Source organism: Euleptes europaea, chromosome 12, assembly GCF_029931775.1.
Source record: "Euleptes europaea isolate rEulEur1 chromosome 12, rEulEur1.hap1, whole genome shotgun sequence".
In the NCBI taxonomy this organism is placed as follows: domain Eukaryota; kingdom Metazoa; phylum Chordata; class Lepidosauria; order Squamata; family Sphaerodactylidae; genus Euleptes; species Euleptes europaea.
Genome location: NC_079323.1, coordinates 59,002,581 through 59,021,675, shown reverse-complemented (window position 1 = coordinate 59,021,675; position 19,095 = coordinate 59,002,581). Strand labels below are relative to the sequence as shown.

Below are 19,095 nucleotides of genomic sequence, written 5' to 3'. Positions count from 1 at the left end.
TACATACTAAAGAGGAAAACAAACACTGGGCAAATCCAAAAGATCAGAGATTGGGGGCGGGGGGGAGAACAGCATTATATAATACCAATATTTCACTTAGTTTTTTATTTTTATTATTTTTCAAACAAAACAAATAAACATACAAATAAAAGTTTATTAAATTGTTTTGGAACTTACTTTGATTACTTGATGTTGGGGTTGCATTCTTGACTTTTTAATCTTTTTTTTTAACTCAGTGGGGAATTAATTTTGGAATTCCAGTGTTTCCCCCCCCCCATTATATCATTATATTGTTGTCTTGCATTAGGCAAATCTAAGTGATGAACTGCAGTCCCTTCCATGCTGTGCTTGTTCTATATATTCGATTGTGTTGGTTCTGAAGTAATAGTTACTGGTTTGGATCCAGACCAAAGGTCATTTTCAAAAGTGGAACCAATAGGAGGTTACTTTTGCAGTTTTCCAGTGCAGACCGCACACTCTGCTGTTCCTAGGGGTTCCCTGACTACCACCACTCTGGGTTCAGCATTTCGGGTGTGAGTGGGGAGGAAAGTTCCATTCTGTGAGGGATTTCCAGTTGCAGTACTTGGGATCAAACAGCTTTATTCTTGTATTACTCAAGGTGACAGTAAAGTAAAAAAAAGTCATAGCCCTGATCTGACTTGAGTTAGGTATCCTACAGCTAGGGTTGCCAACCTCCAGGTGAGGCCTGGAGATCTTCTGGAATTATAACTGATCATCAGACTACAGAGATAAGTTCTCCTGGAAAAAATGGCTGCTTTGGAGGATAGACTCTATGGCGCTGTACCCTGGTGAGCACCCCTCCAAAATCTGCAAGAATTTCCCAACATGGAGTTGGTAACCCAACCTACAGTTCAAGCCTAAGCATAATTATTCAGAAGTAATTCCCACAGAGTTCAATGGCATTTTCTTCCTACTTAATGTGTTTAAGACTGCATCTTTAAAGTGCAATCTTATGCAGAGTTTTTCTAGTGTAGGGTTTGTGTGTGTAAAGTGCTGTTAAGTCGCAGCCGACTTGTGGCGACCCCTTTTGGGGTTTTCATGGCAAGAGACTAACAGAGGTGGTTTGCCAGTGCCTTCCTCTGCACAGCAACCCTGGTATTCCTTGGTGGTCTCCCATCCAAATACTAAACAGGGCTGACCCTGCTTAGCTTCTGAGATCTGACGAGATGAGGCTAGCCTGGGCCATCCAGGTCAGGGCAGTGTAGGGTTTAGACTAATGTAATTCTGCATAGGATTGCGCTGAAAGGCTACAATCTTAATAACACAAACACTTTCCTGGGAGTAAGCCCCATTGAATAAAATGGGACTTACTTCTAAGTAAACATGCTTGGGATTTCTCTTAAGTCCCAAATAGGGCACACATAGCCAATTATTAAAAGTGGCATCTACCAGATTATTGGGCTTTGGATAAGCATTGCAATGCATGATGGGGAATGCTTTGATACACATTTGCCTCCACATAAGCTGCACACTTTGAAGGATGCTTTTCATACTTACCATAGCTTCAGAATAAGGTATACTTGGAAAGTCCATGTATTATTTGCTGTACTCAATATAAGGCAAAAGGTAGTATAAAGATAACATTAAAACAAGCAACTATTGGTCCTTTGGCCATAATTCAACGACTTATGCAATTAACTCGGCATGCTCAGCAGGGCTTTGTTTTCCAAACAGCAGACTCTCTCAATTGCATCACAGTTTTTTGTTGTTTTTTAAATCAGTGGGGAGAAACCCACTGTTAGTAAAATAATGTTGAAAGTATGGCTTTGCTCATTTATGCCCTTCCACATACCTTAAACGTTCCCACTGGATTGGAGCATTTATCTATTTATAGCAGCTGTCCAAGAACAAGCAGGCTTCAAACACTTATGTTTTTGTAAGTTGTTTTTCATAAATTGAATGTAAGCAAATAATGTATAATTAAAATTAGATGGCTAAAGTACAGATAAACTGACAGGCACTTTGAAGATAAAAGCCTGAAGTTCTTCCTAATAATTCCTTGCTCACAGTTTATAAGAAACTGCAAATAGACCTTTAAAAGTGGCAGTTTTAGCTATGTATATATTCATCACTTGTTGACAATAGAGTTGCTAGCCAGTGGCTGGCCATCAGGAGTCCAGGCACATGGGGAGTACCAATGAGGGATGGTGTTATGTCACTTCCTTGTGAAACCTGGAAATGACACCATGGCTCTCTAGGAATCGCCAGAAACTCTGTGATAAAGTTATAGAGTTTCCAGTGATTCCTAGAGCAATGTGACATCACTTCTGGGTTTCCCCTGGGAGTGATATGATGCAATTGCTAGAAGGTATACCCACCAGAGTGCCAGTGGGCAATGAGAGTTGCAGGCAGGAGTTCTCCCGCAGCCAGCAAGCACATGGTAAATCTAGATGACACTAGGATAAAGTACTGACTGGTATGTGTGAATGACCCATACAGATTAATCACCATAGACAGAACTCATATGCCATTTTATACCATCTCTTACCAACTCAAATACTGTTCCGTAAAGATTGGTGATCTTCAGGGGCACTATATTGACAGATGCTTTGCTTCTTTAATTTCAGAAATTGTTCAGAATAGAAAATGTCAACACATAAGGAGGCCTTTTGGATGAGGTTCTCTTTACCTCCACCTTTAAAGTTTAAAGAAATTTCTGCCAAATACCAAAAACTCATAAAGCTGAAATGTTGCTTTAAAAGTCTGCCAGCAGCACTCCCAAATTTAACTCTGCCCTGGTGGATGGTGTAATAGTTTTGAAACTCTGTTGTGTGTCTTTACATAAATGGCTAGAGAACAGCGTTGGGATTAACTATACACATATTTGTGTGTGCTCTATGTCCTATGAAAATTAATTTGTCTCCATTTATTCACATTGCTATGCTATCAAGATGTAGGTTTTCTAGTAATTTGTAGTGTAATCCTATGTAGAGTTGATTTCAGTGGACTTAGGACTGAAGTAACTCTGCATAGAGTTGTGCAGCAGGATTTTTTATTTTTATGCAACTTGAAATGGCAGAGAACAGGAAGGGAGGGGAATGGAAGGTTGAATAAAGAAAGCAATATTTACTTAGAGCATTCCAGGAAAGACAAGCCTATGTAATACTTGCCAGCACAAATTTTATCCTGGCTCAACAAACACAATCAGGTTTGGTTTAGAGTTAAGAACTCCCAAGTTAACTAGCTGAACTACTCTGCAGCACCAATGGATGTGGAAGGGAAACATGTTCATTATAATGTTAAAAGGCTTGAATTGAGTGCTCTTTCATTGATGTTTTGAATACTCTGGAGACTGTGTATGTCTCCCCACTCCCATTTAATACTACAATCTTTTTTTGTTTAGTAACAAAAACTGGCTGTTAGCCTAGATCTCATTCAATCAAAATAAGGACCAGATTTTCCCATCTATATGGCTTTATTACATCAACACTTTAGTTGGTTTGGAATAATTGCTGCCAAACCTCAATGAAACTGGCTTTGGGATTCCCATTATTCAAAGCGATTTTAGGCTACGCCTACAGTGTCTAAACATATATCTTTTTAACTCTAACACAGTCCTAGAAAAACTATCCAACTACAAAAGATTAGCAATTACTTTACAAACCATTTTACAGTAATTATTTTTCCAAATTCTGATATCCTGGTTTCTCATTTTGATTATAAATTCAGTCATCACACTCTTTAAAAAATGCTGCAAAATAATTGAACACTTTGCAATCAAACAGTTTTAAAGACAGAACATACATATCTGCTAATAAAGTTGCCCATTTGCCAAGTGTTTTATTTAATTCCCTGTAGATGGGCATCAGTGAATTGTAAACTGGCCAATTATTTTTTTTGTAATAGGCAAGATTTGCTCTTAGAAACTGTAAATTAAACATTCTGTGTCAAAACGGGTGACAGCCAACAAGGCAAGCTTAAAGGTTGCTTTAAAACATGTTCCAACATGTATGTTACTCTTTCCCTCATTTTCCTTTATGAAACAGTTCATAAACCGGAAAAGGTCTCCTGGCTAGAAGCAGTGGGGACCATACGTGATGGTGTTCGTGCATATACAGCTCTGCACTACCTTTCCTACATCTCTCCTGAAAAAACTGTGCTTGTAATGGATGGAGCAAGTGTAGGTAACAGAAATACTGTTTTAATGGCATGCCATGAAAACTACTAAGGAAACTGTTGTTTTGTTTTATTTTTCTCAAACTCTCATTCAATGTACATTTGTCTTGCTAGAATGGGTATGTGGAATCCCATGAAACCTTATTTGTTTTTCCTACAGGAGATCCAGAAAAGGGAGGAAATGTTTCATAATTCACTGTCACTGGAAACCCGCCCTAAATCCATGGTTTATTAAAGGCTTAATCCAAGTGGAGGTTTTTCTCCACTTGCCTTCTAAACTATAGTAGATTTGGGGGTTGGGAGGGTGAACAGCCATACAAAATCATCCTCTAATCATCCACTTTCAAGGTTTCCCTCCTCTTAGTATATTCTTTCTTAACATGGTTTGATGTGAACTTCCCAGAAAGAAGGCCAAGTTAACTACCAAGTGTCTAGATGGGAAGGTGTTCATTTTTAAAGGTTCTGCCCATATTGGTGTTGTTTTCCTTCCACCAGCCCCTTCCAACTGCCATTTTTCCTGCCAAGTCACCAGAGGACTTTTTGATGGCTTTCTTTAAATAATGGTAATTACTATTGTGTTACAGCTCAATGAGTGTAATAATTTATTGCCGTAATCTAGTATCTACTCAAAATATAATAAAAACCATTTCATGTATAACTTTGGGGTTGTTGTTGTTTTACATTCAGGTTTATCTGCCTTTTGGGTAAATATGGCAGTTTCTCTGAATTCCCAAGTTTCATTATACAGAAACATAAGTGTCTGGCCCTTTTTGTTACAAAGCCCTGCTGTTGCATAGGGGCAGTGGCGGGGAGGGGGGGGGGAAATGCAAGGGTGGCTGACACTCCTGCACGAAACTCCTGTGAGGAGGTTCTGTAGCCAGCACAAATGTCTCTAGAAATACAAGCATCCTAGGCTACATGCATGTCAAATTGTAGCTTTCTGGCTAATGCAAAATACAGCTTAATGTACTCATTGTCTCTTCCCATTTGTATGAGAAATATATAGAAAATCTCTATTTTCAAGGTTTTTAAAAATAATAATAATTGGGGACTTCAAAGTGGATGGGAACTTGCTCCCCATCTCACTGGGACTAGAATTACTGAGGGCAAGGATCATCTGAACAGGTCCCAAATCTCTGAGCTGTACCAAGTTCTTGGAGAAAGAACAAAGAAATAGCCCATTTTTTATTTCTCCAATATGTGACTGATATGAGAGAGAAAAAGAAGCCTGCCCTGCTCTAACTCAGCACGCCCACCCCGTCCTAGCTAGGGTCAGACAGGCTTTCCAACCAGGCTCAGAATGAGAACAACCTGGGCCTCTTCCTTCCCTTGACTGGCTCACTCACCCTTTCTCTTAAGTCATGTGTATTCATTCACTTCTTATGGCCTGGAAACCTCCCTTTTATCTGACCCCCAGGCCCCACCCCCATTTCCTTGGGCCCAATCCAGCCCTGGTTCCACTTCCCTCTGGAAATGATAAAGGTCCTCCATCCCCCTCCCTTTCTTCCTGCTGCTTAGAGTGGGAAGCCACCCTTCCCTGTCTTTCCTCCAGACTCGGCTCGTCTGCAGGATCTCGTTCCCGCGGGCATGCGTGTGTGTGTGGGGGGGGGGGGTAGCTTCCCCACCTCTTTTCTTGCTGCTGGTACTGTTGCCACTGCCAAGGTAGTTGGGGCCCTCACCTTCCCCCAGCCACTGCCATTCCCCCCACTAGCTGGCCCCCCAGAGGTTTCTTTAGCTGTCAAGGCCTTCAGTAAGCTGGTGCCAGCCGATGAGGTCATCGGCGAGCACCTCAGGTGCAGCCACACTCTGTTTGCTGCAGCTGCCTCCTCCTTCCTCCATGGTCCCACTGCTCTGGCAGCTAGGACGGCTGCCGCTAATTCTCTCCCTGGCTGCTCCAGGTAAGGTCCCTCTGTGCTCCCCGCTATTCACAGCTCACTCAGTGGGTGGGGGAGTCAAGCCAGGACCCGGACAGTGTGTGTATATGCTCAGTGTGACTGTTTTTTACAAAATTGCTTTTTCTCTTGCAGCCATTTGGCACAATAGCTATTCAGTTAACACAGCACAGAGGAGCCAAGGTCATTTCTACTGTTTATAGTCTTGAGGACAAACAGTATCTTGAGAGGCTTACACCTTCTTTGGGTGAGTTACACTGTCTGACGCTAGTAAACTGTACAAAAAAGCTAACTTGGAATATATTTTTAAAAATTTTTTCATGAGAAATAAGTCTTACGTTTTAAACAGTAAGACATCAGTAGCTAAAATGTTGACACACACTATTCTGAAATATTTCTGTTAACTTTACTTCTACGTTTGGGGGGAGAAGGAGGGAATTGGGCTATAGGAGACCTGTACAAAGTTGTGACCTACCAAGCCAACATGGTCAACCAGTGTGGTTGCCTACCTGTGGTTTAATACGGCTGCAATCCTGTCTGCACTTTCCTCGGAGCAAAACCCATTAAATAACATGTGACCTACTTCTAAGTAGATCTGCTTAGGATTGTTCCACAAGCCTCCTTTCTTTAGTCCTTTCATGGATCTTTGAGGAAAATGGGGGAGGGGTTCAAACTGCTGGCAGGCCATAATGCATGCCTTCTGGGAGGCATTTGGTTTAGTGTGTGTCAGATTGTGTAGGCATGAGCTATAGGCATTTTATAAAACTTTCGTAAGCCCCTGTCATATAAACATTTATTCCAAATGTACAAATGGTCAGTTTATGGAACAACCTTTGATAAAAGACAAAATATAAGCTCAACATTGTTGTGTTTGTCCTCATATAATAGTAATCAGAAGTTCACATTCGTAAAATGCAGGTACCTTTCTTTATAGCCTTTTTATTCCTTGGTAGCTTATTTGTTTTCTCCCCTCAGCCATCCAAAAAAAGTTGGGCAGCACCAGTTTTAAAATGTTAGCCGTTACGCTGAGTGGCGCACTAGTCACTGCTAACCTGTCAGGGTACATAACACTTCCCTTATTATTCTGCTTGTTTGAATATTGTGAGCTCAAGGGCTGAAGTTAAGAAAAGTAGGTGGCTATGAGATGCCGTTCCAACAAGACAGTTTTCAAGGTATTTTACAAGCACTGTGTCAAAATGTACAGGTAGGAAGGAAAAAATCCATGGATGTGTCCACAATCATCTTTCATGTGAGCATGATATTAGCGTGACACCCATGATGAATTAAGTGGTTAGCAGTGCTTCTTGCTGGATAATGTAGGTCTTGGCTTACAGAGTGGAAGAACTTGAGATCCTGCAATATCCTCCTGCATATAAGCTGCTAAAAGAAGAAGAGAAAACAGAATTTGGGGGGGGGGGGAAATTGCACAGATGGATTATGGCATAATTAAAAAATGTCTGTTCATTAATGAAACAGCTGCAGAGTTTCTGCATCTCCCAAAGACTCCCCTTGTATATTAATGTCATTTTTTGTACAGGTGCCAAATGTCTCTCTCTTTTTTTAAGCACACATCCCATTTTAAAGGTTTACCTTTAATTTTGGACGATTGCATTTCCATGGAACTGGTGAATGAATGCCTCACCCCATTTTAGAATACCCATCTTCATGAAACTCCACAGTTCCTCGTATGTCCCTTCATTCTGAAACTGTATTTTGCAAACTTCATGTAAAGTGAATGGCAGTTACCTTCTTGGACAGCTTCTGTCCTGTGCACTGTTATATATTGTAACTATGGCATCTAGTCTGAGAGCTGAACCTCTTGCTTTTGTAAAAGTGTAAGAAATTAAACAGTCTGCCAAGTACAAAAAAGAGAGCAAGAGAGAACTGAACTTTATTGAATTGAATTGGCAGTTGCAACTTAATGGCATTTCCCTATCTAAAAAAAACTTCACTTTTGAACTGAGTTAGAAATTGTTTTCACAGGAAATTTAGATTTGAACAGTTGGATTTCAGACTAGAACAAAGTATTATAAAATATTTATAACATAGCCAAGCTGTATACGGTATGACCGAGAGTATCTTCTAATGGTTTGTAGGCACAATGAATTTTAAACATGGTACACAGTGACCCAAATAAAAACATTAAATGCTTCATTTGAAGTCTAAGTGGTTCCTATTAGCCAAAGAGCATTATGCTCAGCTGGGAATAACTTACTGGTGGTCCCTGGCCCAAAAAGCATCCAGCTGTCCTCAACCAGAGTCAGTGTCTTTTCGGCTCAGCACCAGCCCGGTGGAACTATCAAGTGAGATCCAGGCCCTGCGGGACTTGATGCAATTCCTTGCCATTCCAAACTTCCCCAACTATTATAAGCTTTTCCCACATGTCACTGTTTGCTACCCAAATATTAGCTCCCAACCCAATTCCACCAACAAAAATATTACTATCCAAGTTTTTCCCCCCCACAGGCCATCACCAATGCCACATCCTTGTCCTGAAATATGAGCAGATTTCAAATTGCACTCTTGACCTGCCCCAGTGCACTCTGCCCTCTGTTCTCCTTGATCCCTGCACTGTCAGTGGTGGGAAAGACTCATGCTAAGGCATGCAGTATCAGGGACTTCTGAGTGAGCACTTTTACTTTACTAAGTCCATTGCTTTGTTCGGTAATTTCTGTGAATGGTGGTGGGGTGCTGCTAGCTACATTGGGAAACCTGAAATGTCAGATAAAGAAGGTCCACAGGCCACATCCCCCTTCATTTTTCTCAATCCTCCTTCCTATTCCCCCCTCATTCACTTTCCATTCTCTATAATAAAATAATAAAAATAACAATTAATAATAATCAAGGACAGAGTATTGCAAGAAGTTGTAGGAAAATAATGTTAATGTTTGTATCACTGAGAACAGCTCTGCCTCCAGGCCAAGTTTTGGGAAGTGGTACTCTGGAAGAGATTATCAAAGTCACAGATGGAATGGCGTCACATTACTGATCAAAGACAGTTAAGTGTTTGAGGTTACTGTCCAAAGACCATTTTCTCTTAAGCAACTTCATTGAATTGGTGAGACTGTGGTGGCAATGGGGTGACAGGAGGGCTTTGTCACAACTGAAGAGTCTCCAATCTCCCACTCTGGCCTCTCCTTTAGATTATTTAAATCCTACTGCCCACAATCCAATAAAAGTGGGGACACATGCTTTGATTAAAGGATTGGTAGCATGTAAGCTTTGTGTTCCCTAAAGATCTCTTATTTGGGAACCTCTAGACCAAGGCTGTACTTATTTGTGAGGTCAATAGATTTCACTATTTCCTAGATATTTGACTAGAACAGACAGGAAACAGATGGAGATGGCCCCAGCCTGGGTGGAATCGAAACTGCATTTTTTTTTTTTGCCTAAGTACTGTGGTAATTTTCTTATCTCATCTAGCTCGCATTATAGATGAGTCAAATGGAAAGTATGACCTGACAGAAAGCTGTTTGGAGGAAACTGGTGGATTGGGATTGGATATTATCCTTGATGCAGGAGGTCTGTAATTGCTGAAAAACTCTTATTGAATATAGTACTTAAATACTAACTAACATCCAGTAGTACTCTATTAATATATACCTGTGTGTATTAAATCATTTATTCCCATATGTCATGCATAATGTCATTTGTATATATGCATATTATGAAGTCACAAGAGCAGCTCTAGAGTTGATGTACAAGGCATTCTCTGTTAAAACCATGAATTCTGTTTTGATTAAATTGAGATTATGTGTCTATCAGATAGTATCTTAGTACAAAGGACTGGCTGGGTGAGAGATACAGAAGATAAATTCTGATACATTTAATGAAATATAGCAAAGTTATTTCAATCAACAAAAACAGAAGGAAGGGCAAGGTGTATGTCATAAATGTTCAGTTACTACTAGTGAAACCTGTATGGTCTAGAGGAGGGCTAGCAGCTGCATGAGGGATTTTCTCTGGATCCTTGATAATTCTATTCATTATAAAACCTAGATGATGTGTACTATTGGTATGGGGGGGGTTCTCTTGAGTTAGTGGTAGACAGAGACTAAACTCCAGATAAATCATTTCAAAAATGTCTGAGTTATAGCAGTTTAAAACGTGATTCCCCCCCCTTTGTATACTAAAAAGTTACCAAAAAAAAAGTTACAGCTTTGACCAGTTGAACACCACAATATATATGGTAGGAGCGTGAACATCCTGGGGTAGTATTCAAACAGAGACCAAAACTTAGATTTATGACTTCATTTTTCTTTTTTAAGAAGTCTATGGTGCATAAAGGTTTTTTTAAAAAAATTCATTAAGTTTAAAATGTTCTGTTTCTACCACAGAGTTAAGAATATTTTATTTAATTAAAATATTTATACCCTGCCATTTTGATCATCAAACTATGGTTCAAGGCAGCTAGCAAAAACCACACTGCACATGGACAGATAAAATAGCACGACGTCTAACTCCATAGCACATACACAGCTGTATAATGTCATTTCTTTTCAAAGACTACTTTCAAAAGCCCATTTGAGGACTAAAGCACACCATACATTTGGCCACAGGTCAGGTTGGAGGGGAATCCTGACCTGTCACACTTTCCTGCAGCCAAACGGCAGCTGTGGGGAACGTACCCAAGCACTGCGGGGCCTGAATGGGATAGAAGCACCAGGGCAGGAGGGGCTCTGACCTTCCCCCATCACACTGTTTTCATGAACCAAAACAGGTCCGTGGTGGCATTGCTAAATACTTCAGATGCAGGCCCAGCAACAGGGCAGAAGTGCCCCCGAATGCATTTCTGCTTGGGGGAAATGGTGTGACGGGGTAGGTCGAAGCCCCTCATTCGCTGGCTCTGTTGTTCTTATCTGAATTGGGCCCTAAAATGTTTGGGTAAGTCCCCCGCAGCTGCCATGTGGGGGAGTCAGGACAGGGGAACCCTGACCTAACTCGTGGCCAAATGTATTGTGTAGTTTGGGCCCCAAGTGTGCCTCCAGAACTGTACCAATATGAAAATCTACCTGGCCTCCTATGAGACACTGTTCCAGAGAACAGCAGACCAGAAAGGAATGTGCTAGAAGTTTGGCAGATCTAACAGAGTTCAGGAATGGGACACTCAGGAGAGAGTACTACACTGAGATTCCCACCTTTTACCTCCTCCTCCTCATGGTGCTGTTGGCTATCTCCACTGCTACAATGTCACGTGCCATTTTGGGTTGCTTGGACACTTTAAAATTCTGTCCAAGTTCAGTGTTCTCTACCTGTATTTTGGGGGAGGTTCCCTACAGTTTTTAAAATAAACTGATTTCCCCGCCCCTGCAAGTCTGGGGGTTCCTCTGGATTTGTAGAATCTTAAATTATAGCTGAGGCTAGCTCCATTTGTACAGATTTTTTCACCTGGCTCCTGTCCATGTTAGACATTTGCAGTAGTTCCTGAGCAGAAGTCTTGCCATTCCTCTATCAAGGTTATGCCATTTGCTCACTTCTGCAGGCCTTGATCCATTCTCATTGCTTCTTTCCAGAATACTAAGAGAGAAGGGTGAATTAGGGATCACACTGGAATCAACATGATGTAAGTGGCGTGCTTTTGCAGGGGGAGGTGCATCCAAGTGACTGATCCTTCTCCCCTTGCCCCCAGCAAGAGAGTGCTACTTGCATCATTTCTGCAAATCTTAATCTGTATTCCCTGACATCCATGAGCATGAGGAGAACAGTGGTGAAGCTAAACTGGGGATCATGCTGGGTCCTGGGCTGCCCAACTTGGCCAAATGTTGTCACTAGCCATGAATCACCAGCAGTCAGTGAGGTAAGCTAGGAAACTAATCTTCACAGCATAATTTTCAGTTGAAATACCACAGAGCAAAAATGAAAGTCAGTGTCAGATATTGATATAGGATAAACATAGGTGAATCCTGAATATGTTAAAAAGAAGTCGTGAAACTCTTAAATGCCATGCTTATTTTCTTAGGAAATTTGTTAGGAAATTTGTTTCTTTTTTCAGTGAGATTATACAGTAAGGAAAATGAAACAACTTCACAACAATTGCTACCACACAAACATGATATCATTACACTGCTGAGCATTGGAGGCCATTGGGTTACTACAGAAGAAAATCTTCAAGTAAGAATGGATTATTATTCTGTACAGTCATTGCTAAATGTTGGCCTCAAACTTACTACTAATAGTGTCTCATCATCTTGTACTTTTTGCATTACGTGGATAAAGGAAGGTGTACTGGGAGATAGTACGGGATTGTCAGTGCATGAAAAGTATGAAATAGGGAGTAAAGGACAGGGGGTCATAAAAAGTAGGTCTTCAAGTACAGAAGCAGCCATATGAAGTAGGGAAGGTGATACAGCAGATCAGGAAAAGAAGAGGAGAAGCAACAGTAGATGTGCTTATGCAGATGGGAAGAGGAAGGTTGCGAGAGGATGTCATGAAAGAGATGCAGTCAGGGCACAAGATGGAGAATTGTAGAAAAGCAGTTATTGGTGAGTTGGATCCTTTAATTTCAGTGCCAGTCATTGATGGTTACAGAGCTTTCTCACATTCCCTTTGCCCCAGCAGCCCCTTCGAAGCCTATGAAAGCTGATTGACCTGGTTATAGGACCCTTGTGGACCAACAGCCACAATTGTCAGGGGGCTGTAGTGAGGCAGGGGTGAAATTGTCCACTCCTTCCTATTCTGTCAGCTCACAAAGAGCAACTTCACCTCCTCCCCACTACATCCACTCAACCTGCATAGCTATCAAGCCACACAGGTCTTGTGAGCCTGGGAATCAACTTTCCCAGAGTCAGAAGGCGCTGCATCATGGGAGGGGAACTTAAGAAAGCTCCCAATTCTTGTGAGAATGGATAGTGGGATTCAGCCTGGAAAGTGAGGTTCAGCATAAAAGGAAGCATCTGTAAAACATCATTGATGGTGTGTTCCTCTCCACACCCCAGCTTATGGTCCAGTTCCTTTAACACCATGTCTTGCCTTTGAACATGGAGGTTTCCAGTCCATATCAAGTAGTATTTTCAGTTAGTCTCTGTGCACGATATTTCTTAGAGAAGATAGGATAGGGGCTACTGCAAGGGCAAATCGATTCAGTAGCTTTCAAGCAAACAAAAAACAAGAAACATGCTGCCACCTTAATGCTGCACTGTACTTCTAGTCATGATTTTCAGAAGGAAATTCCTAACAACCAGTCAACTAACCTTTGCAACACTATTTAGCATGAGCTTAGCGGACTAAATAAATAAGCATTCTGTATAATAACAAGGATGGGAGGGAAGGCAGCATGGTATAGCTGGATCTCATCAGATCTCGGAAACAAAGCAGGGTCAGCCCTGGTTAGTATTTGGATGGGAGACCACTCAGGAATACCAGAGTTGCTATGCAGAGGATGGCACTGGCAAACTACCTCTGCTAGTCTCTTGCCTTGAAAACCCCATAAGGGATCGCCATAAGTTGGCTGTGACTTGACAGCAGTATATGGACGCACGTATAATAACAAGGGACACTTCATTTGAAATTGCTACTGTAGCATGAATCCATTGTTGCAGCATTGAATAGTAAGTATTCTTGGTGCATAATAATGACTAGTTCAATGCTTGGCAGATCATAAATTTACTAAAAACAATAAACAAATTTAATATATGTATCCAATCACCTGTTAGCAGGAAATTTATGTCAGTCATCCACATGTGCTTTGTTTATATTATTTTGGGTAATGTAATCAACTAGTTTTATTTTTTTGTTTTTAAGTTGGATCCTCCAGATAGTCGTTGCCTTTTCCTCAAAGGTGCTACAGTCTCTTTCCTGAATGAAGAAGTATGGAATCTGTCAAGTATGAAACAAGGAAAGTATCTTTATATCCTTTCTAAGATTCTGTTGGAATGATCATCCAATTGATGAATAATTTACCTGAACAGAGTGGTAACAAAATTTACATATATTGACATACTATCATCAGAACATGTCAGTATTTTCTTAAATGGGTTTGGTGCAGAAGTTCCTATCTCTTTATTATAGTAACAAGATTGGGAGCAGTAGTGTTAATTATGGTTAAAACCAGTACAAATCTTAACTATGATCATACAGCCCATTCTTGGCCTCTTAAACATGGTAAAGAGAATGGGCAGGCTACATTTGAACAAGCTTACATTGTTGTCGTTCTAATAGTACTTTATACAGCTTACCTTTTTAATTCATTATATACTGGGAGACTTACCATATTACACTGAAAAATTAATATTTTGATTAAAACATTACAGGAAATGTGAAAAATAGCTACCTTGAACCTGAGAAATAAGGCCAGATAGAAGTGATCTAAACAAATAGATAAATGTTGAGGATATTTTAAATGTCTCTGTTTCATGTACTTTAGTCAGCTCACACACAACTAATATGTTGAGCATGCAGAACAGAGAACGTGACTTTCAAGCTAGCCTGGGTCCCAGTATGTTTCATTGTAGAAATTAAGCACAGCTTATAAAGAGAGATACTTTACAGACTTTTCCTCATTGTTTGGTTTTATACATTTTTTTACCCCAACCTAGTGATGGGCTTAATGTGCTTGACTCTGTTTAAATTTAACTGCAGCAATTTTAATTAGTACAATGTATAACCAAGTAAGTCATTACTAGGACAGTGCTTTTATGAGAGCATTCAATCACATTTTTATTTTACATCAAGATGTACCATATCTATATGTACGACAAGTATGCAAACATACAGAAAAGTATTTTCAGTGTTATTGTGCATTTTCTTATATGGCTGCATTCTAGTCTAATACAAAGCTGTGATTTGAAGGACTCTTACCTGTTATTGCACCGCACCGCAGGCCACAAATCCTGCTGAATCATTCTTTGCATTTCAGTAAGATGGACCAGGACAGTAATAATCTAAATCAAAAGACTACTGAAGCAAGGACAGTTTCCCATACCACCCACCAAACTGTACAATTAAATATATTGCCAAGTTAAATATATTGCCAAGAACGGCAGGGGGTTATGGGAAGTTTGCTTATTAATTAATTAATATCCTTTATATAAAGTGTTTTTAATATTCTGTTTCAGTGTGGTTGATATTGGCATAATTGTCTTTTATTAAGACCCTATTAAAAACGTAAAGGGTGTCCTGCTGGATGAGACCACAAAGTAGCCAACCAATTTCCCTTGGAGGGACAACAAACAGCATAGAGGCCTACATCCCCTGACGTTGCCTCCCAGCACTGGTATTCAGAGATTTACTTTCTCTAGATGTGGGGATTCCTCTTAGTCATGGCTAGTAACCATTGATGGACCTATCCCCATTAATCTGTCTGAGTCCCTTTTAAAAGTACGCTAGTGGCCATGACTGTATCTACTGACAGTAAATTCCACAGTATAATTATTTGTTGAGTAAAGAAGTACTTTCTTCTGTTCATCCCAAATTTATGCCTCATCAACTTCATTGGGTGCCCCTGAGTTCTAGTATTATGGGACAGGGAGAAATGTTTTTCTCTTTATCCAGTTTCTCAGAGAACTCCAAAAGTTTGGTGAGTCAGGAGCTTCCCTTTGCAGAAGCCATGCTGTTTGTCTCTCAGCAGGTATTGTTCTACAATCTGCTTAGTAATTCTGCCTTTAATAATAGTTTCTACTAATTTACCCAAAATAGATGTTAAGCTAAGAGGCCAGTAATTTCCTGGGTCCCTTTTGGATCCCTTTTAAACAACCGGTATTGCGTTTGCCACTTTCCAGTCCTCAGCCAACTTAGTGAAATCCCAGACTGATAACATGTATTCAACTTTATTGCCTCATTTACAAAGAGGCTCTTAGAGTCATGGTCTTGAAGTGTATTAAGAATTGCTGCACTAAAGAATCCTCATGCATGACAAACCATGCTTATCCTTGAACTAGACATCAACTCTATTGAAATGTTATGAAACAAAATTGATGCATAGATTATCTTGGCCTCCTGTGCCAGACAAGTGGCATCATTAGCATCAGGAAGACTGGGGGGGGGGGAGTTTTTGCTTTCTACTCTATCTCCCTCAATACAGCACTTACTTTCTTCCAGACAAGCCAAATGGCTTCCATTGATTTCTAGAGGAGAAAGTAAATGCTGCCTATCACATTGATGGGCATGTTACTGATGGGTAAAGGAGTAAGGCTCTCATGAGATATGAGTTACATGATTGTATTTGATACAAAACACATTGCTGTTACTTTAAAATAATTGTTTCTTATGTATGACCAAATACATCTTATAAAAGAGCTGTAATTTTGAGAGTACTAGCATACATGCAAGTTGAAGACCTGCTCACAGATGGGTTGTTTTCCTTGACAATCTTCTTATATACGCATTCTGGAAGATATAATGGAGAAGTTATCGAGTGGTGTTTTTAGGTATGACACATTTCTGCAATGAAATAGATCTCCACAAGCTGCAACATAAATAATGCTTACTCTTTGTGCCGCTCCACATCACTAAAATTCATGGGTATTTCTGTAATGCACACATATGATACATAGTTGCAGCTATTGACCAGGATCCAAAGAACCATGAAATTAGTTGTTGTGAGCCCTAGAGGACTCACAACAACTTCTGTTGTTGTTTTTAAAGCAGGTGCTCCCTGCATGGTAGGTAAGAAAAGAAAAAAGGCAAAAATCCAACTGAAATGGTAAATCCTCTAGATCAGGGATGTTGAACTCCATTGTTATGAGGGCCGGATATGACATAAATGTCATGTGGTAGGGCTGGTCCATGCCTCACCAGCCCAGATTGAGAGTGGGGGATGGCTATCTTGGCTGGCTCACAGGCCGGATAAGAGCTCTAAGGGGGCCAAATCGGGCCCCCAGACCTTATGTTTGACACCTCTGCTCTAGATGAACCTAAGCTGCTCTTTGGGTCCCAGCCTTGATCATCATTACTATATTCAAAAGTAAAAGGGATACTTTATGCCAATCACAAAACCAACAAAATTAGGCACCCACAAGCCATACAGACGTTTCTGTGTACTCAGGAACTTCTCAGTTAACCAGAAAATTATTTGGGGGGGGGAGGGGCAAATAGCCCGATGTGGAGTGTACATACCCGGAGAAGGTTGGAAACATTTGAGTCAGTTAAAGGGGAGGAAACAGCTGGAAATATAATTGATCTGCTCAAGCCTGACAGCTTACAGCAACAAGAGTTTACATCACATGGTGGATCACCAGCATGTGTGGTGTGACCAGCAGCCCCAACGCCAGTTTCATAAGTCAGCTGGCATTGCTGAACTCCATAGACATGGTTCCTGACCTGCCTCCTGCACAGAGCTGCGAACATGTCAGAGCAAATGTGCCAATGAAACAGCACCAGAGAAGATGATATATAGGACATATACAAGACATATTTTTTCCTTTAAAATGATAACAAAGTAGGGAGCCATGTTTCAAATAGTGAAACCCAAGAGTAGATTGAACAGTTAGCCTCCTCTTCCTTCCCTGTACAAACCCAAGGCAAATTTAAACTGCATGAGCCTGAAATTTGCAGTGTTATCTGTCACCCTGTCTGATGATACAGCTAAGCCCTAAGTGTTGCCAAAGCCTGAAATTTCAAACCTTGACATATTGGGTCTAAGCCTGATGATGTTATGGGCTGGAACCTAGGGTTGCCAGGCAGGAGCACATTTGTATCGCAGCATGTGCACCACCCCCACCCCCATTTTGCTCCTGCTCCTTTATTAAGGGAGTGGGGGTGGCTGAAGTGGAGGTGCAACCCTGCTAGTACCTGGTGATGCTGTTTGTTATGCACCCTTGGTGTATAGTATCCTAGTGGGGGAGATGTGAGCTGCTGTCAGAACTCAAAAGCATGAATTTATCTTCTTCCCAATGGTTGGTTGCAGGCTCCCACGTTCCTCCTCCTAATACACAGAGCTGAGTGCCTGTCATTAGGGAAATGAAATTGGGGATGGTGCATACTGTTCTAATTGTCCGCTAACACCAGCCCAAAATTGTTGTCAGCCTTTAAAGACTCTGCCCACTTTGAAGGTAAAAGTGGGCAGAGTCTTGGGGGGGGGGAAGGGAGGATTGGGTTAAAATAGCCTTCACATCCTAATTAATTGATTTCCCAAGGGTTCTTTAAACCATAAAGGGGGCAGAACCATTAGTGGTTTATTTTATCCTGAAACATTGAAGGGGGGAGGGAAAATTAGGACAAATGTTGCACAGCCTCATACTGGGGCACATCAGCATTTGCATTAGCTACTAAGTCAATATGAGACTGATGATTACAGTGTCCCTTCCACCATGTGAGACGAGACACATAAATAAGAATTTTAGGTTTGATTTTGATTTGGCCTGCACAGCAATTGTATTAATTCATAACTTTTAAATTTTGATTCTTATATGTGTTTGTGCTTTTGTCTTCACTGGAAGAACAATTACAACTTTGAAATAACCACGCTTGCCTAATAGTGTATTGGCAATAACATTAATTCATTATTATTAATTTTATGAAACAATGAATCTTTAGAAATGGAAATTTTTCCACAGAAAAATAAAGCACTGGAAAAAATTCCTATGGACATCTCTGCCAGGGCTCAAGAGGGCCAGCATAGTGGCTAGAATGTCAAACTGTGTTGTGTTCCTAATTGGGCCAGCAGTTCTCTTGTTCCCACTAACAGTAAAACTGGTGGCTTTCTTAAAACTTTAAACTCGCAACTACGTCTGGAGTGAAGTTCCCTATGCAAGAAACGCGACAAGGTGCTGAGGTCTGACAGTAGGCTAGAATCACTTTTTTTTGGTACTAGTTTAGATTTAGAATAGGATGTCCGCTTGATCCACTAATCCATTCCTCGTGGATGAGGACCTCCACCAGAGTTACTGGCAGGGAGCAACTCACCTCGATGGAGGGAACCAGGGAGAGGCAACTCTGGGACGACGCCCGTCCGAGTTCGCCAATTTCCCCGGGGGGCCGGCGTGGACCTCCTTGCCGACGCACGCCGAGCTACGATGCAGGACCGGAACCGATGGTGCGCTCGGGAGGGTCGACCGACGGTCAGCGACAGACCCAGACCGTGGCTGTTTTTACCGAGGACCGCTCACCGCCATGTACGGAGAGGGAGAGG

The 19,095-nt window shown here is 41.0% G+C and overlaps 1 protein-coding gene across 1 annotated transcript in view; it reads left to right on the top strand.

The window, feature by feature from the left end:
- Nucleotides 1–19,095, top strand: part of CRYZL1 (crystallin zeta like 1) — a 41,173-nt gene that overhangs the window by 15,854 nt on the left and 6,224 nt on the right. Inside the window, exons 6-11 of the mRNA XM_056858430.1 lie at nt 4,008–4,141; nt 6,165–6,276; nt 9,453–9,551; nt 12,022–12,140; nt 13,770–13,875; nt 16,348–16,393. Coding sequence (XP_056714408.1) covers nt 4,008–4,141; nt 6,165–6,276; nt 9,453–9,551; nt 12,022–12,140; nt 13,770–13,875; nt 16,348–16,393 — 616 coding nt within the window. The remainder of the gene's footprint in view (nt 1–4,007; nt 4,142–6,164; nt 6,277–9,452; nt 9,552–12,021; nt 12,141–13,769; nt 13,876–16,347; nt 16,394–19,095) is intronic.